Source organism: Mauremys reevesii, linkage group 13 (genome assembly GCF_016161935.1).
Source record: "Mauremys reevesii isolate NIE-2019 linkage group 13, ASM1616193v1, whole genome shotgun sequence".
Taxonomy (NCBI): Eukaryota; Metazoa; Chordata; order Testudines; family Geoemydidae; genus Mauremys; species Mauremys reevesii.
The window spans coordinates 11,890,892-11,917,827 of record NC_052635.1 but is presented as its reverse complement, the minus strand read 5'-3'; the positions used below and the strand labels follow the sequence as shown (position 1 = coordinate 11,917,827).

General features: G+C 46.6%; 1 protein-coding gene across 2 annotated transcripts; it reads right to left on the bottom strand.

Annotated features, from left to right (window-relative positions):
• Window positions 1–236: 236 nt before the first annotated feature.
• On the bottom strand, window positions 237–5,671 carry LOC120381115 (olfactory receptor 5V1-like). 2 transcript variants are annotated; one of them, XM_039499209.1, is made up of 3 exons: window positions 5,550–5,671; window positions 2,164–2,293; window positions 237–1,410 (listed from the first exon to the last, which is right to left on the bottom strand). In XM_039499209.1, the coding sequence occupies exons 2-3, from the start codon at window positions 2,197–2,199 to the stop codon at window positions 463–465; spliced, it is 984 nt and encodes a 327-aa protein (XP_039355143.1). In that variant the 5' UTR covers window positions 2,200–2,293; window positions 5,550–5,671; the 3' UTR covers window positions 237–462. The 2 variants fall into 2 exon arrangements, with proteins under 2 accessions (XP_039355143.1, XP_039355144.1); XM_039499210.1 differs by lacking the exon at window positions 5,550–5,671 and having other exon boundaries at window positions 237–1,432; window positions 2,164–2,269.
• Window positions 5,672–26,936: the final 21,265 nt, after the last annotated feature.

The following is a 26,936-nucleotide window of genomic DNA, read 5'->3' as shown; positions in this document are numbered from 1 at the left end:
TATCATTAGCTCTAGTTTCTGCATGCGGAAAATAAGGCATAAAATATTTTCCTAATATCACACAACACATTACTAGCAGAACTAAGAATAGAACTCATCAGTTCTTAGGCTAGAGTCCTCTGTTCTAACCACTAGATCCTCTCTCCTAATAGAATTCAGAAAGCCTGACTCCTGCCCCCCTACCTTTACCCTTCAGCCTCATTCCCCTTCAAGAGTCATTGAATACAACCCCCAGCAGCCTCTACTTCAATCACTAGACCTCACTCCCCTCCTCGAGCTAGGAACATAACTCAGGATTCCTGCCCCAGTGTACCTATTTTCTAACCCCTTAGACACTACTCTCTACTCAGGAAGAGGCTAGAATGTGGGCTTTGTCTTGTCTATCTGTTCCCATGTGTTCTAATTCACTACATCCCACTCCCTTCCCAAAATTGGGGGTTGATGCCGGTAAACTTGACTCCCTTAGAAAAACATTTTCCTATGAAAGACCTTTTTCATAGCCCCCTTCACATCCTTGTTCCTCAGGGTGTAGATGATTGGATTTAACATAGGGGTGACAAGGCTGTACAGCAGGGGGATCAGCCTGTCCTTGTCCAGAGAGTAGCTGGAGATAGGTCTCATGTAGGTGAAGATGCAGCTGCCATAGTAGAGCAGGACTACTGTGAGGTGCGATGCACAGGTAGAGAAGGCCTTTCTCCTCCCCTGGGATGATTGCATCTTCAGTATCCTGAACACAATATGCATGTATGAAAGGATGATGCACAAGGAAGGACCACAGCCAAAGAAGAGGCTGGAGACCACTGTAACGATGACATTGAGGGAGACGTCTCCGCAGGACAGAGCCAACAGGGGCGGGATGTCACAGTAGAAGTAGCTGAGTCTGTTGACACCACAGAAGGACAGGCGGATTGTGAGGACTGTATGAACAGCTGCATTGAAAGAGCCAGTGAGCCAAGAGGCAGCCACTAGTGTGGAACAAAGCTTGGTACTCATCAGCACTGTGTAGAGCAGTGGGTTGCATATGGCCACATAACGGTCATATGCCATGGTGGCCAGGAGAATGCCCTCTGCCCCCACAAATGAGAGGAAGAAGTATAGCTGTGCCATGCAGCTTCCATAGGAGATGCTGCTCCTGCCTGAGAGAAGGTGCTGCAGCATCTGGGGGATGGTGGTTGTGGTCTGGAAGATATCTAGGAGGGAGAGATTCCCCAGGAAGAGGTACATGGGGGTTCGGAGACACGGGTCCACCAAGGAAAGGAGGAGGATGAGCATGTTCCCCAGCAGGGTGAAAATGTAGATGATGGAGATGACGCCTGAGAGGAGGAAACGCAAGCCCCGGAGTTTGGAAAATCCCGAGAGGATGAATTCGGTTGGTGTGGTTTGATTCTCCATGGCCACCTCTTCACTTAACTGCAGGGGAGAAGAGCATGGACTATAAACAAGAAGAACAAATAAGGATGCAACATGTCAGAAGTTTCTCTTTGGTGACTGAATTAATCTGGAGTTTCTTTCTCCCTCCGAGCCCTCTGTCCAACTAACAGATCTCATTTCTCTCCACAGCCAGGGAGATAACCCAGTGGTCCTGACTTCCATCCCCCACACTCTAACCACTTAACTCCTCTCCCAGAAATGGGATAGAATCTAGGAGCTCTGACTCTCTGACCTTCATTAACCTCCAGAAACTGCTTCTCTTCCAGAGCTCAAAACGGACCCAGGGTGTCTCATTGTCAGAGCACAATCTATTTCAAGGTTGCACCTCACTCCTAGTTCTCATTGCTCTAATTATTGAACCACACTCCTTGCCTGAACCCAAATGAGAAAGTGCCCACCCGGCCTGGCCTATAGCCCTGTGGTTTGGGTGCTTACCTAGAAAAAGGTGGGGATGATTTTGGTTCAAAGCCCTGCTTTAGAAGAGACATTCACACTGATACGTCCCAGCTGAGTGTCTGGACAAGGAGGCTTAAAATCTTAAAGGGTGCTCCTCCTCCTCCTCTAGCTGACTGAAACTTCCTTTCTCAACAAATAAACTCTTTGTCCAAAAAATTCACCCAGCTTTACCCAGGAGCCCCATGAACTTCTAAACCCTAGAACCCACTCCACTTTTGCAGCTTGGAATAGAGCTCAGAAATCCTCTATAGGCCGATCACACACGCTTCTGAGTACCTGAAGGAGAGAATAGGCGAGTTCCTGACTCCTCATCTTTGCTGTCACACTTGGATATCAGTCTTTCCCGTAGCCAAGGCTAAAGCCAGGATTTTGGAAACAGCTTGTCCTTCCATGGACTGTGGAGTACCTATCCAAGTGAAAAATAAAGGATGTTAGTCTTTGTGGACTGTAAGTTTAATATTACAGTCAGGAGCACAGTAATATGACAACACTAAATAGATCATTTTCTCAAAGTGGAAGAACATATAGAAATGCTCTAGTCTTAATTTACTTAGTGGCTACACATTTCCAGATTTCATGCAAAGGACCTTTTGTCTTTTTTTTTTCCAACTCAGCTGCCCATTCAGAAAAAAGTTCAATATTCTAACAAAAATTTTTTATGGGAGAGACTTCAGTGTACTTCAGAAACATGGTAGCATTATGGAATAAATGGCCAAGTTCTGTTCTCCACAACCTCATTGTAAGCACTGAGTATAATAATATGGTCAGACAGATAGAGAAGAAGGAGACCAAGAGAGGCTTCCACACAGAGGAAGAGAGAGAGAGGGAGAAAGAGAGAGATGATAATGATTGTTGCTTTTATTTGCTAGCAAAATAAAGACTCACCCTAGGCTTCATTCTTATTTTGTTTACATTCCCACAATTCTACCATGCAAAGTATTGTAGTCCTCTTTACATTGGGATCCACCATCAACTTTCAGCTTAGCTGAATTAGAAAGACAACACAGTGTTGGCAGGCAGTCAGATGTTCAAAGAGAAAGATTAATACCCTAAAGAAAGTGCTGAAGTATGGAATGTCTGGGCCATCCAGTGCATGACAGGTTATAACACCTCTCTTCTGAAGAGCCAAATTCTATCCCAACAACCATAATTTTCAACTAATTCAATGGACAGGCAAAGAGTTAGATTGATAGATAAAGAAAGAGACACAAATATAGATGGAGAGATAATAATTTGGTGATTGATAGATAACAATAACTTATTTTAATTAATAACATTTAGAATCATTATATTCCTTATATTTCACACTTTATATTTTAAGATTCCTGAGACCATTTGATACTGGGATCCATTAATTTTCAGCACAGCAAAAGCAGAAAGATTACATTATCTGATGGTTACATGAATGAAATTTATGTGCCCGTGAAAGGAATGGTCGTTTTTTAAAAAGACTACAGATTCTGATTTCCACAACACCTGAAAGTTATGAACATTCCAACAGAAAAACAAATGGTCAGAGATAGAAAGAGAAAGAGGCAGAAAGGAACACACATACAGAAATGGGGAAATAGAAATATAGCAGAAGATAGATAGATGGATAGATAGATAGATAGATAGATAGATAGATAGATAGATAGATAGATAGATAGATAGATAGATAGATACAAACATGCATGAAAGATTGAACAATCAGATCCATTATAATAGCTATAGCAATACATGAAATATATCTCACCTACGAGCTCAAATAAATAAATGGTGTTGGCTCTTTATTACTAACAATGGGGAACTTGAAGGAGAACTTAAGTATAAGTACTTTAAAAAAGGCTCTTGAGAAGATATCCCCAGAGCTTCTGGTGTGTTTTCAAGGATGATGATGCTATAGATGGGGAAAAACGTCAGCATCTTGTTCTTTGGTGAAGTACATTTAATTGTAGTGTACAGCCTTGATGTAGATTGTATCTGGAAACAGTGGTGTTCACTGTTGATGTACCTTTCTATGCCAGTTTACATCCAAAGCCAGACCATGTCTTTCTGGAGTGGTGTAGATCACTCACACTTCTCTGTCTTTGACAATTTTACAGAAAGAAATAAGTGTCTAAGCCTCATGGGTGGGAAATAAATTCACCAAACGTGACCCCGGTAAAGGATTCTGTGTGGAAATTCTGTGTTTAAGATTTTAAATAGGATCTAAGGAAGTTTGGTGTCTGAATTCCACTGAGTTTTAGTCAGAATCGAGCATCTAAAATTTGTAGCAGTCATTTGGAATCTCCAGAGAGAAATACTTGCTCTAACTTCATTTAAATCAATGTATTTATGCCAGGGATAAATTTGACCCAAGATGTCCATGGAACATGGTGATGGATCTCTTGCTTCTCAATTAGGGACTCAACTCTAAAGCCTAATGATAATATTTGGGCCAGCTTTGTAAAGTTGATTTACCTAATCATAGGCACTGAGACTGGTGTTTTCAAAGGGATGTAAGGCAGTAAGCCCCTCAGCTAACCTTGCATGAGGGCCAATGGAAGTTGGATGCCTAACTCCCTGACAGTCTTCTGAAAATCCCAGCATTAAAGCTTTATTTCAACACTGTCGTTTTCAAATCCCATTTGGCCCCATCTCTGCATACCATTATAGCTGTTTCACTGTTGACTACAGAAATAGAATAAAACAAGGGTCGGCAACCTTTCAGAAGTGGTGTGCTGAGTCTTCATTTATTCACTGTAATTTAAGGTTTCACATGCCAGTAATACATTTTAACATTTTTAGAAGGTCTCTTTCTATAAGTCTATAATATATAATGAAACTATTGTTGTATGTAAAGTAAATAAGGTTTTTTCAAATGTTTAAGAAGCTTAATTTAAAATTAAATTAAAATGCAGAGTTCCCCGGACTGGTGGCCAGGACCCGGGCAGTGTGAGTGCACCTGAAAATCAGCTCGAGTGCCACCTTCGACACACGTGCCATAGGTTGCCTACCTCTGGAACAGAATCATAGAATCACAAGACTGGAAGGAACCTTGAGAGGTCATCTAGTCCAGCCTCCTGCACTCTCATGGCAGGACTAAATTTATATAGATCATTCCTGACAGGTGTTTGTCTAACCTGCTCTTAAAAATCTCCAATGATGGAGATTCCACAACCTCCCTAGGTAATTTATTCCAGTGCTTATCCACCCTCCTCCTTGAAACATTTTATGTACTTGAAAATTGTTATCAAATCCCCACTCAGTCTTCTCTTTTCCAGACTAAACAAACCCAATTTTTTTTCAATCTTCCCTTAAGGTCATGTTTGTAGACTGTGACGGTCCATGCCCCTAGGGTCAGGGCCACGTGATCTTTCCGTCAGAGTCTATGAAGCAGCCCTTCAGTGCAGGACATGGTGGCCTAGCGGCCAGAGTCTATAGCACCACCCTTGGGTGTAGGGCAGTGTGGCCTAATGGTCAGGGTCTACAAAGCATTGGGGCACCCCTTATGGGGTGAGGCCACCCCAGAAGGGGGGGCCCGGACCCACCTGACTCCACCAGGCCCCAACCCAGGGCCCTAACAGTGCCATTGCAGCTTGCCACTGACTCAGCCAGAGGTGGGGGGATCCTACCAAAACACACTGAGTTTCTCCAGGTGGGAGGTACCAATCCGTCACCTTCCCTGGGTCACTTCCTACCAGAGTCTGTGTTGGGGTTTCCCATGAGATGTCGGGTCCTCTGTGTTCGGCAGGGCCAGTTGTCTCCAGGGGTTTCTGCAGTCGCTGGGGTATAGGCAGGCCATGGACAGTTGCGATTCCCAGTGCAGTCAGAAGCTGTGGCTGGCCCTCTGCAGGAGCTTCCCAGGCAGGTCCTCCCCCTGTGGCCTCCAGCCCAGAATGAGATGGTCTCCCTCCCTTTATACTACTAGAGCACTTGGAGCATGCCCAGTCTTGCCAGGGAGGCGGGACTTCCGCTGTCAATATGAGACGGCCGAGAAGAGGAGGAGTCACCCCAGTGGAGGGGTCCACTCCTCCACCCCCCCCCCAGAAGCCCAGGGGTGCCCGCCCCCAGCCCCAGTGCCGTGCCAGCCTGGCCAGCAGGAGCCCCAGAGCACAGGCTCCTGATGGCTCTCCTGCTGCTCCCCTGCCCTGGACCAGGCCCCATGCCAGACTGCCTGACCTGGACGAGCCTCCCTCTCCCCTCAGACCAGCGTATCCTGACAGGACCCCGGGCTCCTTCCTCGAGCGGCGTATCCCGAGGTAGGCCCCCGCCGGCCCCCCGGCCCCCGCCGCTGAGCTGCCCCCGGTCCCTGACCCGAGAGGAGGACCCGCCCCCCGCCCAGAGCCGCCCCGAGCCCAGGCCGAGCTGTGGAGTGGGGAGGGTGCTGCAGAGTGGCAGGAATGGAGAATGCCCCCCATGGGGAGATGGAATGTAGCCCGGGGTAGGCCCGGGCCTGGCCTGAGCCAGGTATCGTGCCCCATGTCAGTGTGTTGTGGCCCCAGATCCCCCACTGGGCCAGCGCTGGGCCGCTGTGGAGGCCCCGGGCTGGACACAGGTGGAGTGGGTGCCCCTGTGTCCCCCTGCTGCCCCAGGCACAGGTGGCAGCTCCCCCAGCTGCCAGCATTCAGCCCTGCTGCCTGCACTTACCTGCTGTGGCTCCTGACAGGACAAGAGCCCTGTACCTATGACTCCTGCCTGCTCCTGACCTGAAGGACCCTGGCCCCTCCTCCCCTGTCCCTGGTTGCCCCCCCCCCGAGCCCCCCTTGGCTTGCCCCTTTTGCTGTGTGGGCCTAGGCTTGGGCTTGGGGGCTGGGGCTGACTGCTGCTCAGCTGGCGAAGGAAGCTCTGAGCTCTGAGACGGCGGCTACGGCTCAGAGGCTGAGACCTGAGCCCTGAGCTTAGTATAAGCTGCAAGCCCCTGAGGGACCCCCTGCAGCTCTGAGACTGCTGCTACTGCTCTGAGCCTGCTGCCAAGGCCTAGGCCTGCCCCTTGCCTGAGCTGGTGCTTGCCCCTGCTCTGCCTACTAGTGCCCTGGGTGACTGCCCCCCCTGTGTCTGGCTCCTGCTCAGGATCTGAGCAGCTGACTCTGCTGTGTACTGCCCCGCCTGATTGAGGGCCTGGCTAAAGCTTATTTTGCTCCGCCTGCTGCCGCCTGCAGGAAGGATCTGAGCCCCTTCTGCCCCGCCCTGAGCCTGGGCTTGGGCTAGGGCTTTTGTGCTGCTCAGAGCCAGCTGCAAGGGACCGGGACTTAGAACTGACTGAGGCTGGGGGCTTGCTTATTGACTTTCTTGTGCTCAGCTTGCAGGAAGGATCTGAGCCTAGAACTAGTGACTGAGGGGGGGGGCTGGGCTGGTGACCGGTGTGACTGTTGTGCCTCTTCAGCAGCCCTGAGGGGCAGAACAGACCCGAGACTGAGACTGATTTGGACTTTTGGGCCGTGGTAGGGCTGGGGCCTGGCTGGACCCCCTGAGAGAGGGCGGCCCCCAACACCAGACTATTACACAATACCATTGGCTTAACCCTGTCTGGACTAGTGCGGGATAAGCAGACCCCGTCACATAGACCTTTAATCATTTTTGTTGCTCTTCTCTGGACTCTCTCCAAATTTGTCCACATCCTTCCTGAAATGTGGCACCCAAAACTGGACATAGTACTCCAGCTGAGGCCCTATCAGAGTGGAGTAAAGCAGAAGAATTACTTCTCGTGGTCTTGCATACAGCACTCCGGCTAATACATCCCAGAATGATGTTCGCTTTCTTTGCAACAGTGTTACACCGTTGACTCAAAATTTAGCTTGTGATCCACTATGACCCCCAGATCCCTTTCCACAATACTCCTTTCTAAGCAGTCAATTCCAATTTTGTATGTGTGCAACTGATTATTCCTTTCTAAGTGAAGTACTTTACATTTGTCCTTATTGTAGATCTTTTTGGTGGTTGAGCTGGGAGTATGGAATTTTGGATGGAGATTGGGAGGTGAGTGTAATGTGAACTGATAGTGTGGTGTGGACAGAGACACCAGACTCCATTTGCCTTAGCAGAGGACTGCTACCATAAAAGCCACACATGATTAATTTCCCCCTGAAATCTTTCATGTTCTTCTCTGGAAACTGAGGACCCAGAACTCTGTGAATTCAACTCCACTTCACAGTTGGTCAAGATTCAGGAGAGTACCACCATTTTTCCACACACTAATTTCACCCCTTCTGGACATTGTGGGAATGAGGAGGGAAGAGCCTTGAGAGTGTGGTGCCTGGAAGCCCTAATAGGGGGCAGCAGCCCACCAGGCAGGGCTCCTGAGGATCCTGGGAACCCCAGGAGCCAGCCAGAAGGGCAATCTCATGGGAGGTGGGAGACCTGGGTCCAACTTTCATTGAAGCAGGGTCTGGAACCTGGCTCACTCAGGAAAATGCATTAGCCACATTAGCCACTAGGCTGTAGAGTAACTCTCACCTTCTCTTTAGCCTAGTGGCTTAGTACCTTGCTCCTGGGAGACCCTGGCTCCAAGTCCCTGCTCCAGGGAAGTTTTAAGTATGTACACAGAGTGGAACAGCTCAGCAGGAGAGATTGAGAGAAAGAGATCTGAGCACATCCACGGGATCAGGCCCCTCAGGCGAGATAGGTGGGGGAACACCTAGTTTGTAAATCCCAGTGAGGTTTAGGCCTGAGTTAGGTACTGAGCTGCTCAGCAGTGTCAGTGCTTAGGGGGCTTTGCATATTCCCACTGGCCAAAAAAATGGCATTTGGGGGCTTTACAGGTGGAAACTTAGACACCTGAGGTTTGTAGGCACCTATAGGGCTAGGGAGCAGCTGAGCAGGGTTTCCATGAATGCCAGCAGTTTCTAAATGTTGGCACCTAGTGCGGCAGTTAGACACCTAAATCCACCTTGTGAATCTGGCCCTAAAAGTCTCTGTTACAGTTGCAAAGATAGGAAAACAAGGAGACACAAACTCTCCCCTCCTCACAAAGCAACATGAGAGTTACAGAGCTTAGTGGTCTCAGTGTGATCTCACTGCCCTGAGAGACCTGGCTCAGGTTAGCAACCTTAGGTGAGGCAGGGTCTCTCTCCTGCCTTCACTGGCTTGAGCAATTCTGGGTTCCTTATGAAAGGCAGCACAATATAAATTTCATGTAAGAAATCAAATAGAAGGAGAAAATATCTCTGGTGCTTGTTTTAATGTTCTGAAGAAAGGTCTCAAGGTTCAATTTGTTTGAGGAGTAAAAGACCCAGAATTAAAGTGTGTGTATAAGAAGGATCTGCCACTAGATGGAGCTATGGAGACAGCTGTGTTTGACTCCACAAAGGAAAACATGCCACTTATTTGAAACTAAGCTGGTCCTGGTTTGTTTGTTAGGGGGCTTTTTCTTTACCTTTTTATTTTTTCTGGTTCTTGTTGTGCACGCAGAAAGCAGAAGACCGGACGATCAAAGTGCAGGCAATCGAATGTTTACCGGGCTTAGTTTTCAGCAAGCATGTGTTCTGTAACACAGCCTTGTTTTTCAGAGTTTTGATTTTCCCTTTTCAGTAGCCATAATTATACCTGAAATGCACGTCAACAGTTTCATCCCTTACAAACTTATGGTTATGTTTTGGTTTGGGGGATTGTGTGTCTGGGTTTTTTTATTTCACCCCATTTATACCCCCATGGAGGGGTAAGGGAGAGAGGTTGTGTAGGCTTTTTTTTTTGGTGTCTTTTTAGTGTTACCCGCTCCACCCAAACTGCAAGCTTTAGGTGGGTTCGGAGCAGAGTCACTCCAGCCATGCTCCTCCATCCCATGACAGGAGCTTCAGGGGCAGGGCTGGACAGCAGTCTCACTCCAGCCATGCGGCCATCCCAGCCTGGGAGTGAGGGGCGGCGCCCTCCCGGGCTTCCAGACCTACAGACAGCCTTGGAGGAACCACTCCCATTTATACTTGCTGGACACAAGGCTCTTGCTCATGTTGTACAGGAGGCTAGGCGACCCCCCTGTTATACACTGAGCAATGAGGGCTCCCTCTGTGTGGAGCAGAGGAGAGACCCTGTGCTCCAGGGACAAGGTAGCTGATGGACAGACCCCGCCGGAGCAGGGAATGTTGGTAGGCACCACTCTACCTTGGATGGAGTCATCTCCACTTGAGCAAGCGAGACTCCCCGCAACCGCCAGGGCACCTCTTCCATCAGTGGACAGTGACCCAGTCTCCAGGAGAGACCCTGGGGAGAGCGAGAGAGAGACGGGGTGTCTCTCAGCCTGGCCCCCATGGCAAGATTCAGCCCAGCCGCAGCGGGGTGCACAAGGTACTAGGGGAGAGGGGAAGGAGAGAGAGCGAGAGAGCGCCAGGCTGGAGGCCTCCGGGCTCTGGTCCCCTCTCGGCACCAGCCTAAGTTCCCCCACTCTGTGCTTTTCCCATCACGTACCCAGCTCACAGAACCTTGTGACATGGATCCGGGCCAAGTCGTCGGAATGAGGGGAAACAAGAGGGCAACCCTGCCTCGGGCCAGGCTGTGCAGGGAATCACCATGTCCTTCTGGAACTGCCCTCTGGGGACACAGCTGGGATTGTAGCTCATAGAGACTTCCAGAGCCTGGTCCCACTGCATTCACACTATGAAGGGGAACAGAAATGTCTGCCTTTAAAATTCAACTCTATCTAGGGTGACAGTGTTTCAAGTTCCCAAATAGAGGACACTGCTGGGGGAGGGGACCCAAAGGAGGTATTTGGGGCTGTTGGGAGGGGGCTGGAGGTGTGTGTGTACTGGGAGCGAGCAGTTGGGGGCTGCTGGAGGAATGTGTGTGTACTGAGAGGGGGTATTTGGGGAGTGCAGGAGGGGTGTGTGTGTACTGAAAGAGGGTATTTGGGGGGTGCTGGAGGTGTGTATGTGTACTGGGTGGGGTATCAGAAGGGTGTGTGTACTGGGACAGGAGAGGGTATTTGAGGGTGGAGTGGTGTGTGTGTAGTGGGAAAAGGTATTTGTGGGGTAGTGGAGGGGATATTTGGTGGGTGCTGTGCAATCTCTCCATATTAATACATGGCACTGGTTTCAGAGAGATCTGACTCTGTCCAGTTCCAACTTTGCTACCAGTAAGTAACCTAGGCTCATGACTACAGAATCAGAGCCTGTTCTCACTTCCTGTTATAAACCCACATTTCTTTTGCTCATGCCATCCTAGCAGTGTCTCCGATTGTGACTCTTTAATTACTTACCCAAAAAGGAAAAGTTTCAGTAGAGTCTGAGAGAACTGTTTTGATAATTGGACCTACACCTCTACCCTGATTATCGGCTCAGTTGAGTGAAAGCTCATAAAGTGTCACAAAACCCTATAGAAACAAATGTTGATGGGAAAAAGCACAAGAGAGAGACAGAAAGACTGAACTAATGCAAACAAAAAGTTCATTGATATAATCAAAGGACTGTGTCAAGATCACGTCTGGTGCAAAAGAGAGGTGTCTGACTGGAAATCAGTGAACTAAAATTGGTGCTGGATATGAGGCCTGAATGGTGAACAAAATAATGAAGGGATGAATTATTGTGCCCGTCACTCCCTTTGGGGATTTTAAAAGGAAGCACTGTCACTGAAAGGGCACCCAAGCCATGGCCTAGCCAAGTCTGCCCCAAGGCCCTGCTCCCACTCTTCCAGTTCTCCCGTGGCCCCACCAATGCTGGTCCTTTTCTCACCCTCCCAAAACCAAAAGCTATGCCTCTCCCCTCCTTGCAATAAGTCCTTTTCCTTCCCCATCTTTGTTTTTCTCTTTCCTACCTCTCTCCTTTTTCCTTCTCTCAAATAAGAGTCTGGCTTATCCAGCCAAGACTGAATGTTTTGTAACACTGCTGTAAGCCTGTGACCAGAAAGACAACCAAATGCAAAACCCTAAACAGCTATAGGCTGGTACAAGTTTGCCAGGTGTCTAAGTGGCTGATAAGACAGGTTGCTGTGCCTGTGTTTTTCCAACAGAGGGTGTATAGTAAGTGAGAGTCAACAGCAGAGACAAATGGGAATGGGCGAAGGCGGATGGCCTGCTGCTCCCATTGGCTGCGAATGCCGAACCATGGCCACTGGGAGCTCCGGGGACCGTGCCTGCGGATGGTCAAAGTCAGCAAAATGTCTCGCAGCCCACAGTCAGATTATCCTGGTGGGCCGCTGGTTGCCTACCACTGTTCTAGAGGAACTGGAAGAGGGGCTGCAGCCACACCCGATCTACATAGATGTGCACCAGAGTCTCCCTATCGCCACGGAGGGAACACATGTCAGGAGAGTTTGTGAACTGCACCAGCTCCATGCCCGTGCTTACAGTTCCATTGTCATTACTGTAATTACTATAGTGCCTAAAAACTCCAGCAAAGATCAGGGCCCCATCATGCTTGTTGCTGCCCAGAACAATAGTAGTGGAAAACTTCAGCCTCAAAGAGTTTATCATCTAAGCAGGCAAGATGGAAGAACAATAGGAGGTCATAGAGAGGTAGATAGAAGGGAAATGATTGGCCTCAGGACACCCAGCAGGTCAGTGGCAAAGCTGGGATGAGGACTAAGGGCTTCTGAGTTCTTTTATACTACATCATGCTCCTTTTCCATACTGCTGTGCTCAGACATCCTTAAGGCCATGCCATTCTGGGCCTGAAGGACCTTCATGGAGTTGAGGATGGTCAGCTGTTTATAGACTTCAACCCTCTTTGTGCACCAAAAGGGCCCACTGGGGCTGATCCTGCAGTCTATAAGGATTTTGACTAAGGAAGGGATTCAGGTTTGGAAACTGCCCTGTCACCACCATCCAGTTCTGCTATTGTGAGCCCATGTACCCTGGAGCAGAGGCAGCACTAGGCATAAACAGATTAAGCAATTGCTTAGGACCCCAAGCAGCTCAAGGGGGGCTCCTATGTGTTTTTTAGTATGTGTTGGGGAAGGGGCAAAACTATTCCTGCTTAGGGGTCCCCAATGGGTTAGCCTCTGCCCTGAGTTAAGGAATATTTATAGGTCATTGTCAATTCATTTATCCACTGGCCAAATTTTAATGCCAAAATGGCCATGTTGCTTTATTGGTTGTGTTCCTGTATGGAAAAAGTTAAGACAAAAATAGTTAGAGAGAGAATGTGTGTGGTTCAAGCGATCAGTTCAAACTAAATGGAAGGATCAACAAAAATAGATCTGTGACTAGGGTTTTTTATTTCAAAAAAGCTAACTTTACAACATTAAGGAAATTAGTTAGGGAAGTGGTTTGGACTGAAGAACTTGTGGATCTAAAGGTGGAGGAGGCCTGGCTTTACTTCAAGTCAAGGTTGCAGAAACTATCAGAAGCCTGCATCCCAAGAAAGGGGGAAAAATCATATGCAGGAGTTGTAGAACAAGCTGGATGAGCAAACATCTCAGAGAGGTGATTAAGAAAAAGCAGAAAGCCTACAAGGAGTGGAAGATGGGAGGGATCAGCAAGGAAAGCTTCTTTATTGAGATCAGAACATGTAGGGATAAAGTGAGAAAGGCCAAAAGCCATGTAGAGTTGGACCTTGCAAAGGGAATTAAAACCAATAGTAAAAGGTTCTATAGCCATATAAATAAGAGGAAAACAAAGAAAGAAGAAGTAGGACCACTAAACACTGAGGGTGGAGTGGAGGTTAAGGATAATCTAGGCATGGCCCAATATCTAAACAAATACTTTGCCTCAGTCTTTAATGAGGCTAATGAGGAGCTTAGGAATAATGGTAGGATGACAAATGGGAATGAGGATATGGAGGTAGATATTACCACATCCGAGGTAGAAGCCAAACTCGACCAGCTTAATAGAACTAAATTGTGGGGTCCAGATAATCTTCATCCAAGAATATTAAAGAAATTGGCACATGAAATTGCAAGCCCATTAGCAAGAATTTTTAATGAATCTGTAAACTCAGGAGTTGTACCGTATGACTGGAGAATTTCTAACATAGTTCCTATCTTTAAGAAAGGGAAAAAATGTGATCCGGGTAACTATAGGCCTGTTAGTTTGACATCTGTAGTATGCAAGGCCTTGGAAAAAATGTTGAAGGAGAAAGTAGTTAAGGACATCGAGGTCAATGGTAATTGGACAAAATACACCGTGATTTTACAAAAGGTAGTTCATGCCAAACCAACCTGATCTCCTTCTTTGAGAAGGTAACAGATTTTTTAGCCAAAGGAAACGCAGTGGATCTAACTTACCTCGATTTCAGTAAGGAATTTGATACAGTTCCACATGGAGAATTATTAGCTTAATTGGGAAAGATGGGGATCAATATGAAAATTGAAAGGTGGATAACGAACTGGTTAAAGGGGAGACTACAACAGGTCATACTGAAAGTTGAACTGTCAGGCTGGGAGGAGGTTACTAGTGGAGTTCCTCAGGGATCGGTTTTGTGACCAATCTTATTTAATCTTTTTATTACTGACCTTGGCACAAAAAGCTGGGAGGTATTGCCAATATAGAGAGGGACCGGGATATCCTACAGGAATATCTGGATAACCTTGTAAACTGGAGTAATAGCAACAGGATGAAATTCAACAGTAAAATGCAAGGTCATGCATTTAGGGATTAATAACAATTTTTTTTGTTATAAACTGGAAATGCATCACTTGGAAGTAAAAGAGGAGGAGAAGGACCTCAGAGTATTGGTTGATCACAGGATGACTACGAGCCACCAATGTGATATGGCTGTTAAAAAAGCTAATGTGGTCTTGGAATGCATCAGGCGAGGTATTTCCAGTAAAGATAAGGCGGTGTTAGTACCATTATACAAGTCACTGGTGAGTCCTCATCTGGAATATTATGTGCAGTTCTGGTCTCTCATGTTTAAGAAGGATGAATTCAAATTGGAACAGGTACAGAGAAGGGCTACTAGGATGATCTGAGGAATGGAAAACCTGTCTTATGAAAGGAGACTCAAAGAGCTTGGCTTGTTTAGCCTAAGCAAAAGAAGTCTGAGGGGAGATATGATTGCTCTCTATAAATATATCAGAGGGATAAATACCAGGGAGGGAGAGGAATTATTTAAGCTCAGTACCAATGTGGACACAAGAACAAATGGATATAAACTGGCCATCAGGAAGTTTAGACTTGAAATGAGACAAAGATTTCTGACTATCAGAGGAGTGAAGTTCTGGAATAGTCTTCCAAGGGGAGCAGTGGAGGCAAAAGACATATCTGGCTTCAAGACTAAGCTTGATAAGTTTATGGAAGGGATGGTATAATGGGATAGCCTAATTTTGACAATTAATTGATCTTTGACTATTAGCAGTAAATATGCCCAGTGGTCTGTGATGGGATGTTAGATGGGATGGGATCTGAGTTACTACAGAGAATTCTTTCCTGGGTGTCTGTCTGGTGAGTCATGCCCACATTCTCAGGGTTTAGCCGATTGCCATATTTGGGGTCGGGAAGGAATTTTCCTCCAGGGCAGATAGGCAGAGGACCTGGGGAGGTTTCACCTTCCTCTGCAGTGTGGGGCACGGGTCACTTGCTGGAGGATTCTCTGCACCTTGAAGTGTTTAAACCACAAGTTGAAGACTTTAATAGCTCAGACATAGGTCCGGGGGTTTGTTACAGGAGTGGGTGGGTGAGATTTTATGGCCTGCGTTGTGCAGGAGGTAAGACTAGAAGATCATAATGGTCCCTTCTGACCTTAAAGTCTATGAGTCACAAACAAACAAGAAAATACCCAAAAATATACAGAGTGAAATCCTAGCTCTGCTAAAATCAAAGGCAAAATGTTAATTTACTTCAACAGGGCCAGCATTTTGTCCAAGGACTTCAACCTACATTCACACAAGTGCTTGATTTTCAAAGCTGTACCACTTTCAGCCACCCCAGAGACAAAATGAGGGAAGAGGTTTAAAATTATTGACCTATACCTTGTCATTGTGCCTACATAATTACCTGTTATATACCTTCAGAACTACAGAATCACGATAGATAGATTGATAGATAGATAGATAGATAGATAGATAGATAGATAGATAGATAGATAGATAGATAGATAGAAAGAAAAAGGAGGAAGAGAGAAGAGATGGACAAAACTCAGAATTTCCAATTTGTTCAAAATTTTAGCATTTTAAAATTTGTAATTGATTCAGTTCTGGGGAGGAAAATATAAAAAATTCCCATGAAATGAAAATTGTGAGAAAGAAATAAGTTTGGGAAAGTTGTCATTTCAGAAAATTTTGTTTCAGATTTTGGAAATATTCTTTTGAACATTATTTTATTTTCAATGTTATATTATTTTATTATATTTACATGCTTCATTTCATGTCAGGAGCAGCGGTGCATTACAGGGTTCCAAGTGGGTTTGTATAGCTCATGCTGAACCCATGCTTTACTGATATTGCTACTCAGGTAGCTAGGTTAGTACTAGGTTGTGTAAGCCCACAGGAGCTTTAACCACACCCCTCAATTGCAGTGTAGACGTACCCCAGGAGAGTTAAATGATTTAATTTTCTTAAATCCCCAGACAGAGCCACTCAGGTTGGGTTGGTGAGAAGCACTAAAGGTGATAGGGACACAAGTCCAATTAAAAGTGAATGAGGCTGGTGTTTGTAACACCCATAATGACTTGACCTGGTCAGAACCCTATAAAGGACTAATCAGGATCCTGTTAATGTTATTCCTGAACTGCCTGATAAAATTAGGTACCATAATCTTCTAAGATATCTAGACCAGGTTCTGATTGATACAATAAGTTCCCAAGTGCCTGTTGAGCTCCAAAATGTTGAAGTTTGGGGACCCAGATTGTATGTTGGCTGCTGAGCCCAGAATCAGACCAACTTTGACCTTTCTTTTTGACCTCACCAAAAGGTTACCAGTCCCTTCAGTAGACCTCTTGGACAAAATAGGTTAATGGGGGCCATGAGGGATCCAGCAATAAAACCGCCTCCTGCTATAGTTGTTAGACTGCATTGCCCATTTAGAATTGGTATGAAAACCTTAAGCCCTGATTACCTCCGTTGTGCTTTAGCCCCTTGATCAGATTTCTATGCCAGCACCAGGAAGAGAACTCAAGAATCCTTGGATTTGCTTTGGAGGCCAGTCAAATGTCAAGTTCTTGCACTGTGACCCCAATAGCCCCCTTGTGTCAACCCCAGACAACTCTGCACCAAAGGGAGTTTTCACAGCCTCTTGTATTTGAGTGACTAACATAAACACAAACCCAAAATGCAACACTCCATTAATTATTATTAGTGAGTCCTCCAGTGGAAGTATCCCCAGTTCCCCAAAGAGGCAATTTTCTTGATCATGACCATGACATGCAAGGGGATTTTAGAGTTGTTTCTCCTCACGTAAGAGTCAGTAATTATAAAGGGAAGTTTTGTGCCACTGTCCCCTCTTTGGAATGAGGTCCTCTTCCCCTGCCTGTCAGGAGAGCAAAGAACAGCTCTGAGATTTGACTTCCCCAGCCATCCTCGGTCATTTGTAGGCAGCTGGCTTAGAGATCACGGGCACAGCTGATTGTGTGAGGTACTGATTCTTGATGCATAGAATGTGCAATGTGATCCTACGGATATGCATTGTTATTGCAGTGCCAATATGGGAAGAGAGATCTGGTTGGGGAAATAACATTTAGTACTGTAACCCTTCTGCCCCTCTGAGTTTGCAGCAACAAGGGCCGGGTTCAATATCCAGTGGTTCTGTTTCAATAACTCAATGCAAAACCGGCTCGAGCCCTCACCTAGTGACCTGGGACAATTACATACCACCCCCCGGGCGCCTCTAGGAGGCAATACTTCCCCTCTAGCAAGCACGGAGTCTGAATGTAGCAAATTCCTTTTAATAAAGGAGGGAAACAATGCAGCATCATGTTGGGGAAACACCACAAACAAGATTCATAACACAAACCATGAGCAAAAGAAGCACCTTCAAGTAAGTTTTGGCAGTGTCCTTTTCCCCTCAGGGTCGTAAGTCCAATCACCCCAAAGTCCAACAACCCAAAAGTCTCTGTCCCTGGTCAGTGCCACCCCAGAGTTCAAAAGTTTATCAGCAGAGTTTTACCCCCCCCCAGCCTGGGTGGAAATGGGGGGGCACACAAGGGGTTAAGAGGCACCTTACGTGGTCTGAGGCTGACTGCCCCGCCTCTCCATGGAGTTCTGCTGCAGCCTTCACCATGAACGGCTCCGCTCCACCAGCTGCTCCGCTCCTCCACTCGTCCCGTGAGCCGCTCCAGCCATCCCCGCAAACTGCTCCGCTCTGCTCCGCTTGCTGTTCCGTGGGCGTCTCCAACTGTCCCACAAACTGCTCCTCTCTGCCAGCCACTCCACTCCACCAGCCGTCCCATGAACTGCTCCAGTTGTCCCCGCAAACAGCTCAGCTCCACTCCACTCACTGTTCCATGGGCCGTTCCTACCATCCTGCAAACTGCTCCACTCTGCCAGCCGCTTAGCAATATAAATTCAGGTTCCCCCACTAGTTAACACAGCACTCAGTAATCTCAGCTCAGTAATTTTAGCTCTTTTAGTGATTTCAGCTTGTAGTAGGGGAGTCCCAGTGCTGGTGCACCATGGGCCTAAAGTGAATTCAGCTTAGCAGCCTCTAGCTAGACTCCTAATAGAATCAAAATTAGCTCTGCTATTCAACAGTGGAGAGAGAAGGAGATGCAATTGGTGTTCCAGGCCCTCAAAAGAGGCCCATACCATCAGGTACACATACCTGTCCCCAACCTTTCTTAATTCACTGGGTTTTGGAACCCATGTCCCTTGTCTAGCGAGTGCTACTTAGTTGATGGTGAGACCCTCTGTCATAAAACAGTTTCATAGTCCTTCATTCACATAATCAGGGTAACAACACTTTATTCCTCCTGCCCCAATAACAGAGAAATTGGGGATCCCACTGCTGTCAAAGTAACCATCTTGGTGTGCCGTGGGCTCATGCTAGGTGGGGTGGGTGTGCCTAAGCAAACAAGATCAGCCCCTGAAGTTCTTTTCCACACTCACCATAATTCACCACCAGATGTCAGGGAGAGCTCATCCTGACTCTGCTTACAGTACTTATAGGATGATTTATCATCTGAAGAGCTTTACAGATATTAGCTGGAGATTTCAGAGGAGCCTGGGTTAGGAGGAAAACAGCCCCCAGACCCTGCTGACAAGGAAAGAGAGGTCTGGTCGGAGGTAATGCACTTAGTAGTTATAAAGGGATCCTTTTTTATAAAGCACTTTAAAAAAAACATTAGCTGGGGTTTTCAGGGGAGCTTCCATGAATTAGAAGGAGAATAGCACACAGAACCTTTACTGCCATGGCTATCTGTGACAGCCTCTTTCCGGGTATGTCTACATGACAGCAGATACAGCAGCACAGCTATTGCAGTGCAGCTGTGCCACTGTAGTGTAGACACTTCCTACATAGACTGGATGGGTTTTACCTTCTATGTAGCAAATTCACTTCTCTGAGAGGGGATAGTTGGGTTGATAGAAGAATTTTTCCATTGACCTAATTTCATCTACAGTGGGGACTAGGTGGACCTCACTACGCTGCACAGAACATAAAGTTTTTCACAACCCTGAGCAATGTAGCAAGGTTAACTTGTGTTTTAGGTGTAGACCAGTCTTCACACCTTGCTTCTACCATGGCAGGGCCCTGTGCTGCTCAGATCTGAAAGACCTATCTCTGGGGCAAGGTGGAGGTGGGAAATGAAGACTAGAAAGAGCGCAGGGAAGTGCCTGGATCGGCAGATAAAACCAGAGTGAGATTCCCAACACCATAATGGTCTGAAAAAGGGGGTAAACAGTGAGGGGGCAAATTTGCAGAAGATACAAAACTATTTAAGATAGTGAAGTCCCAAGCAGACTGCGAAGAGCTACAAAAGGATTTTACAAAAGTGGGTGACTGGGTAACAAAATGGCAGATGAAATTCAGTGTTGATAAATGGAAAGTAATGCACATTGGGAAACATAATCCCAAATATACATACAAAATGGTGGAGCCTGAATTACCTGTTACCACTCAAGAAGAGATTTTGGAGTCATTGTGGAGAGTTCTCTGAAAACATCCACTCAACGTGCAGCGGCAGTCAAAAAAGTGAACAGAATGTTGGGAATCATTAGAAAGGAAAAGATAATAAGACAGAAAATATTATATTCCCTCTGTATAAATGCATGGTACTCCCACATCTTGAATACTGCGTGCAGATGTGGTCGCCTCAGCTCAAAAAAGATATATTGGAATTGGAAAAGGTACAGAAAAGGGCAACAAAAATGATTAGGGGTAAGAAACATCTTCCGTATGAGGAGAGGCAAGACCCATCCACTGATCTGACCCTTTGTGTGATTCAGGCAGGGCAAAGGGGCCTTATACAGGTGGTAGCTGGCTCCTCCTCTGGGCATGCTATGTTCCTCCCTCTTCCCCCCGGAGCATGCTAACGCTGCTTGGCAGTGGCCGGGTGGGAAGTGCTGGGAGGTAGGCGGAGGAGCAGAGATATGGCACACTCAGGGGCGGGGGCAGGGGAAGTGGTGAAGGGTGGGAGGGGGCTTGGCTGCTGGTGGGTGCAGAGGACTCAATAATTTTTCCCTGTGGGTGCTCCAGACCTGGAGCACCCATGGAGTCTGTGTCTATGGCTGGCCCTCCTATTAGATGTTCCCGATTCAGAGTAATGGGAAACACAGCACAGGCCCTGCAGGGAGAGGTCAGAGCCATCCACCAGCCCCAGGGCCTCTCCCATTGTGCTGGTCCCCAGGAAAGATGAGACGATACGAATGTGTGTTGCCTATCGGAAGCTCAATGCCATCGCCATGTCTGGTGCCTGCCCATACCTAGGCCTGATGAGATCCTAGACAAGTTGTGGGGGACTCGGTACCCCATGACCAGGGATTTCACCAAAGGCTACTGGCAGGTGCCTTTGGATCCAGATGCCAGGTTGAAACCTGCTTTTGTCACCCCTTTGGGGCAGTACAAATCCCTGGTCCTACCTTTTAGCCGCAAGGAAGTGTTGGTCACCTATCCTTGCCAGGTGAATCAGTTACTGAGGGGAATGGAGAATTTTACCCTAGTGTACATTGATGATATTTGTGCTATTAGCCAGACCTGGGAGAAACAGGTGTCCCAGTGAAGAGTGGGCTGGGTTGCCTCCAGGATGCAGGGCTGACTGTAAAAGCTGGCAAGTGCAAGGTGGGGATGGCAGAGGTGTTGTACCTGGGCCACAAGATGGGGAGTGGCTGCCTAAAGCCAGAGCCAGCCAAGGTGGCGGCGATCAGAGACTGGCCTGCTCCCCAGACTAAGAAACAGGCCCAGGCCTTGACTGGGATGGCGGGGCGCTACCAGCGGTTTGTGCCCCACTTTTGCTCAGTGTCAGCACCCATCACTGAGCTATGCAGGAAGGAGAAGCCAGACAAGCTGCTCTGGACCGGGCAGTGCCAGAGAGCATTCTGCACGCTCAAGGAGGATCTGGTTAAGGACCCAGTGTTGGGAAACCCAGACTTTAACAAGCCCTTTATGGTGTTTACCGATGCCCCACACACAGGGCTGGGTGTGGTGCCATGGCAGACCAATGCAAAGGGGGAGAAACATCACATCATGTATCTAAGCAGGAAGCTGCTGCCCCGGGAGCAGGGCTATGCAGCCATAGAGAAGGAATGCCTAGCCATGGAGTGGGTTCTTAAAAGGTTGCAGCCAGATCAATGTGGGCGGCGCTTCACTGTGTATCTGGACCACTTGCCCTGTCGTGGGTGCACCAGATGAGAGGAGCTAATGCCAAGCTCCTGAGATGGAATCTGTCCTTCCAGGATTATGAGATGGAGGTGGCCCATGTTAAGGGGAGTGCAAATGTTATAGCTGATGCTCTGTTCTGGAGAGGGAGGCCTGAACTTCTCCAGGTCACTGGCTAAAGTGACTCCACTCAGTTTGGTCTTGAAGGGGGGAAAGATGTGATGAAGTGGGGATTTTCTCTTGTTATGTTATATGTGAGCCTATGTGAGTTTTACTGTTTTGCATGAATGCTGTGTGTGCCTCAGTTTCCCTGTGTATTGCACCAATGTCTAGGTGGTGGGAATAAGGGGGTGTGATTTTTGCTGAGGCTGCTCCAGCTGCCTACCCCGATGCTATAGCCACCCCTTCATAACATGAGTCCCAGAAGGGGAATGTGACCAGGTGACTCTTGGCCAGGGAAGCAAGAAAAAGGCCGGAGGAGGAGCAACGGGCAGGGCAGAGGCCAGGCAGCTGGAAGTGAGTCAGAGCCTCAGAGGGAGGACCAGAGCCCTGGCTCTGGGCTCCCTTCCCCCCAAGATGGACTTGGCTGAAAGTCACTGATTTCTGTGCTAACAAGTTCTGTTCTATGCTCTGTTCTTGTCGACTAATAACAAGGAGCTTGTGGTAGAATCAGAAGTTTTACCCAGGCCTCCTGAGAGCCAGTCTAATGCTTTAACTATCAGATCATCCCTTCCTCTCATCATTGTATTATAGGCCTTGTGCAGCCTAGCAGTGGCTTCAGTTTTCTAGCTACCAGCCCGGTTCTGCAACTGCTGACTGAGAGATGAAAGATTCAGTGATTAGCTGCCAAAATTTTAACAACCGGTTCCCTATAAAAAGTTCTGATTTAAGGGGGAGGAGTGGGGGAGGGGCCAGGGCAGGGGGAGACATACTTGTGGGGCCGGGGGCCCCTGCAGGGCCTGGGGCAAATTGCCCCACTTGCCCCCCCCGGCAGTCCTAGAGCTTGCAGCCCCCTCTCCCCCTTACCTTGCCGGTAGCTCAAAGCAGCAGGACAACTCGGGAGCTCAGCTGAGCTGCCCAGCTGGTGCTGGTGGCTGGACACACTGCAGCTGGGGGGAAGCGGGGGAAGGGCTGGGGGAGCCTCAGCCTCCCCAGCTGGGAATCCTGGGAGCAACAGGATGGTCTGGCCCACGGACCAGAGTTCTTTGCCCATTCCCTGGCCCTTTAACAACCGGTTCTCCAGGTCTAATTTTAGCAACCGGTTCTTGGGAACCTGTGGGAACCGGCTCCAGCTCATCACTGGAAAGATTCCATATGACATCCCCATACTCTGAGATATGAAATGTCCTCTTCATTCAGTGTTTAAACCCACAGGTACAGCTCTTGTTACTCTGCTCTGTGGAGGTTCTCATACCACTTTCATCTCGGTAGTATCTGGGAGACTTCCATTTGTGTGTTGAGCGAAGTGACCAATAATTCATAACATGCTTTGTTCTCGCTCATCAACTGCTTTGGGATGGGAGTGGGCGGGGATTGTGAGTGAAGTTGAGCTCTTTGTTCTGGCATAGTTTTGTTTATGTTTTGGGGAAATATTGTGTTTATGTTAGAAAAATCATGTGGAATTAGTGCATCTGGCCATTGGAGCAGAAGGTGGGGAGGTTTGTGATGGTTTTCAGTCCCCTGGGAGTTAATTAGTCTTGGACTGGGCCCTAGAAAGCTCTGATTTCTACTGAGATCAGCTGCTCTTCAAAGGATGCCCCCCCCAAAAAATGTTCGTATTTGTTTTCCAATAAAAACCTGATTTTTAAAAAAAAATTAAACCTGGAAAAAATCATTTTTCTGTTGCCAAAAAGCTGAATATTTTGCGGTTTTGCTGAAACTGCAGAAGAAAATGGATATGTGAACCAAACAAAAAATCCATTTAGTCATGAAGCCATTTTCCAATGAAAAATATGTTGATGACAAATTCTAAAACAGCTGCACCTGGAAGACATATTAATTCTGTAACAGGAAAAAAAAGTTGACAATAATATAAAATAAGAAATCCCATACTAAAAGAGAACTGGATGTGCTTCCATTTACCTTTTCTATAATGAAAGGGCAAGGAGCCACTCAATGAAAACAGTAACTTTTAAAAAAATGGTAAAAGGGAGTACTTTTTATGCACAGATAAGTTAACCTGTGGAACTCATTGCCACATGATATTTAGCGAGGTCAGAAGCTTAGAACGTTTAGAAAGGGGTTATATGTATAATGAGAACACCCCTATATACATTATAATGGATACATTAGCAATTTTCAAATTTCAAGAAAATTTTCCAAAATATACATAATTTTTCTGTTTTAAAGTTTTTAAAATGGAAATACTTTTTTTTTGTAAATAATTTTTTTATGTTTTCTAAATACCAGCACATTTTGGCTGAAAACCAGAAAAGAGTTTGTGTCTAAATATTTTTATCTGTCAAAAACTGAGATTTTGTCAGTTTTCAGGCATTTTTTTGACAAAAAAATTTAAATATTCCACCTGTTAGGGTTTCCTCCCCACTCTGAACTTTGGGGTACAGATGTGGGGACCCACATGAAAGACCCCCTAAGCTTATAAGTACCACCTTAGGTTAAAAACTTCCCCAAGCTAGGGCTAAAGAGTCTCGGAGGGTGTTTTGTAGGTTGTTTACAAAGTCTGGAATGTTAGTTCCTGGAGAAGGCATAAAACCCTCCCACTATTAACAATATAAGCCTTAGCAATGGGTATAACTTGAATTGTCTTTTAAACTGGTATAGTTAAAGCAGCATGAGGACACACTTACTTTGGTCTCAAAGAAGCTACTAATTGATTTAAATTAAACCAGAATAGGTTTAAACTGAATTAAGAACATCCCACTACACCTTTTGCATTCATTTAACTATATCGGTTTAAATTCACAGCTTGAGTGATACTGAGTGAAGCTGAAATGCGTGAGGCCATACAGTACAGTCATCCCTGGTTTTAGTGGGTCATTAGGGTGAACACTAACACCTGCACTGCAGAGGTGCGGGGCTTAGAATTTGAAAACAGAGTGCCTTTCTCCACCATGCTAATTAGTCATGGGAATTGAATGGGTGTTAGTGGAATGCAAATAGCTCAGATCCCCAGCTAGTAAATGAGCAGAGCTCCATTGAAGGAGGGGAGTCAGGTGTAGTGGTCAGAGCGGGCAAGGCTGTGAGTCAGGACTGCTGAGTTCTGTCCATAAGTCTGGAAGGGGAGTGGGGCCAGTCTGAGATGAGGGTAAATTCCTTCCCATGCCACATATCAGTAAGATGCTGGGCATCTGAGCAAGGACCAACCAGCCAAGCACCTGAGACAAGGAATGCTCAGAGGCAACTCAGAGCCCTAGCTCACCCCCCGCCCCATACAGTGTCCCATCTCCAGCTGTAGGCATCACATGGTGCTTCAATGGTGGGGAGGGATAGCTCAGTGGTTTGAGCATTGACCTGCTAAAGCCAGCGTTGTGAGTTCAATCCTTGAGGAGGCCACTTAGGGGTCTGGGGCAAAAATTGGTCCTGCTAGTGAAGGCAGGGGGCTGGACTAGATGACCTTTCAAGGTCCCTTCCAGCTCTAGGAGGTTGGTATATCTCCAATTATTACCTTATTACCATCTTAAAAGCAAAAAAACACCCTCTCAGAATACATGGGGTGGAGGTGTGGACATTCCCTCCTGCCCCCTGCCAATGGCCGGCTGAAACCCTGAAGCATGAGCTTTAGGAACATAGAACATTAACTGGAAGTGAGCCACAGGGCTGCTAAGCTCTGCCCCCCACCATCACAAGCAGCCCCATTGTACAATCACACTCAAACATTTCTCTAACTCTCTCTAAAAATTAAGTTGCTCTCCAAACAACTCCTCCTGGGAGGTTGCTGCAGAACCTCCATGCCTCTGATGGTTAGAATCCTGTTAATTTGCAGCCTGAATTTGTACATGGCCAGGTTAGTGCTTGGAGCAGGGAAGGGTGGGTGGTGGAACAGTGCAGCAGCCACAGAAGAATCAAAACAAGAACGATGCTGTAGGTGAAAATCAGGAATCCTAGAAATCCATTTTCCACAGAAAAATGAGGAAAAACACATTTGCATTTTTACAGAGATTTTTTAGTTTTTGTATTTTGTGAAAAAATATATACAGCTGATGAAATTCAATGTTGATAAATGCAAAGTAATGCACATTGGAAAACATACTCCCAACTATATATATAAATGATGGGGTCTAAATTAAATGTTACCACTCAAGAAAGAGATTTTGAGGTCATTGTGGATAGTTCTCTGAAACATCCATCCAATGTGTAGCGGCAGTCAAAAAAGTGAACAGAATGTTGGGAATCATTAAGGGATAGAAAATATCATATTGCCTCTATATAAATCCATGATATGGCCACATCTTGAATACTGCATGCAGATGTGATTGCCTCATCTCAAAAAAGACATATTGGAATTGGAACTGGAAAAGGTACAGAAAAGGGCAACAAAAATGATAAGGGGTATGGAACAGCTTCCATATGAGGAGAAATTAATAAGATTGGGCATTTTCAGCTTGGAAAAGAGACAATTAAGGGGGGACATGATAGAGGTCTATAAAATCATGACTGGTATGGAGAAAGTAAATAAGGAAGGGTTATTTACGTCTTCTCATAACAAGAACTAGGAGTCACCAAATGAAATTAGTAGGCAGGAGGTTTAAAACAAACCCAAGGAAGTATTTCTTCACATAATGCACAGTCACCCAATGGATCTCTTTGCCATAGGGTGTTGTGAGGGCCAAGACTATGACAGGGTTCCAAAAAGAACTAGATAAATTCATGGAGCATATGTCCATCAATGGCTATTAGCCAGGATGGGCAGGGGTGGTGTCCCTAGCCTCTGTTTGCCAGAAGCTGGGAACGGGTGACAGGGGATGGATCACTTGATGATTGCCTGTTCTGTTCATTTCCTCTGGGGCACCTGGCATTGGCCACTGTCGGAAGACAGGATGCCGTGCTAGATGGACCTTTGGTCTGAACCAGAATGATTGTTCTTCTGTTTTTAGAATCCTTTTACCAGAGTATCCATTATCCGGCACTGTTTATTAACTGAACCAGGGATGAAGCTCTACAGATCATTGGAATTTTTGATGATCCAATCTGGCCCCGATCCCTTAGACTGGATAAGCAGGGTTCCATTTTATTGGGGATAGGGAAACTAAAATTCAGTGTTCCATTTTAATCATGGAAAAGTGCAGATTTTTATGTTTGTTTTTTTTTTTAATCACAGAATTTGGGTTTTTTTTTTAATCAAGGAAAACTAAGATTCCTGGTGAAAACCCACCTGTCAGTGACAACTCATCCTCCTTTCTCTCTGCCTCTTCTGTGAAGGATGCAGGGTGAGATGGGTCTGCTATCTGCTCTCTGAGTCACTGGGTCCCTGGGACTTGGTCTCTGGAGTGGTTAGGAGCATCCAGATCTGGATTTG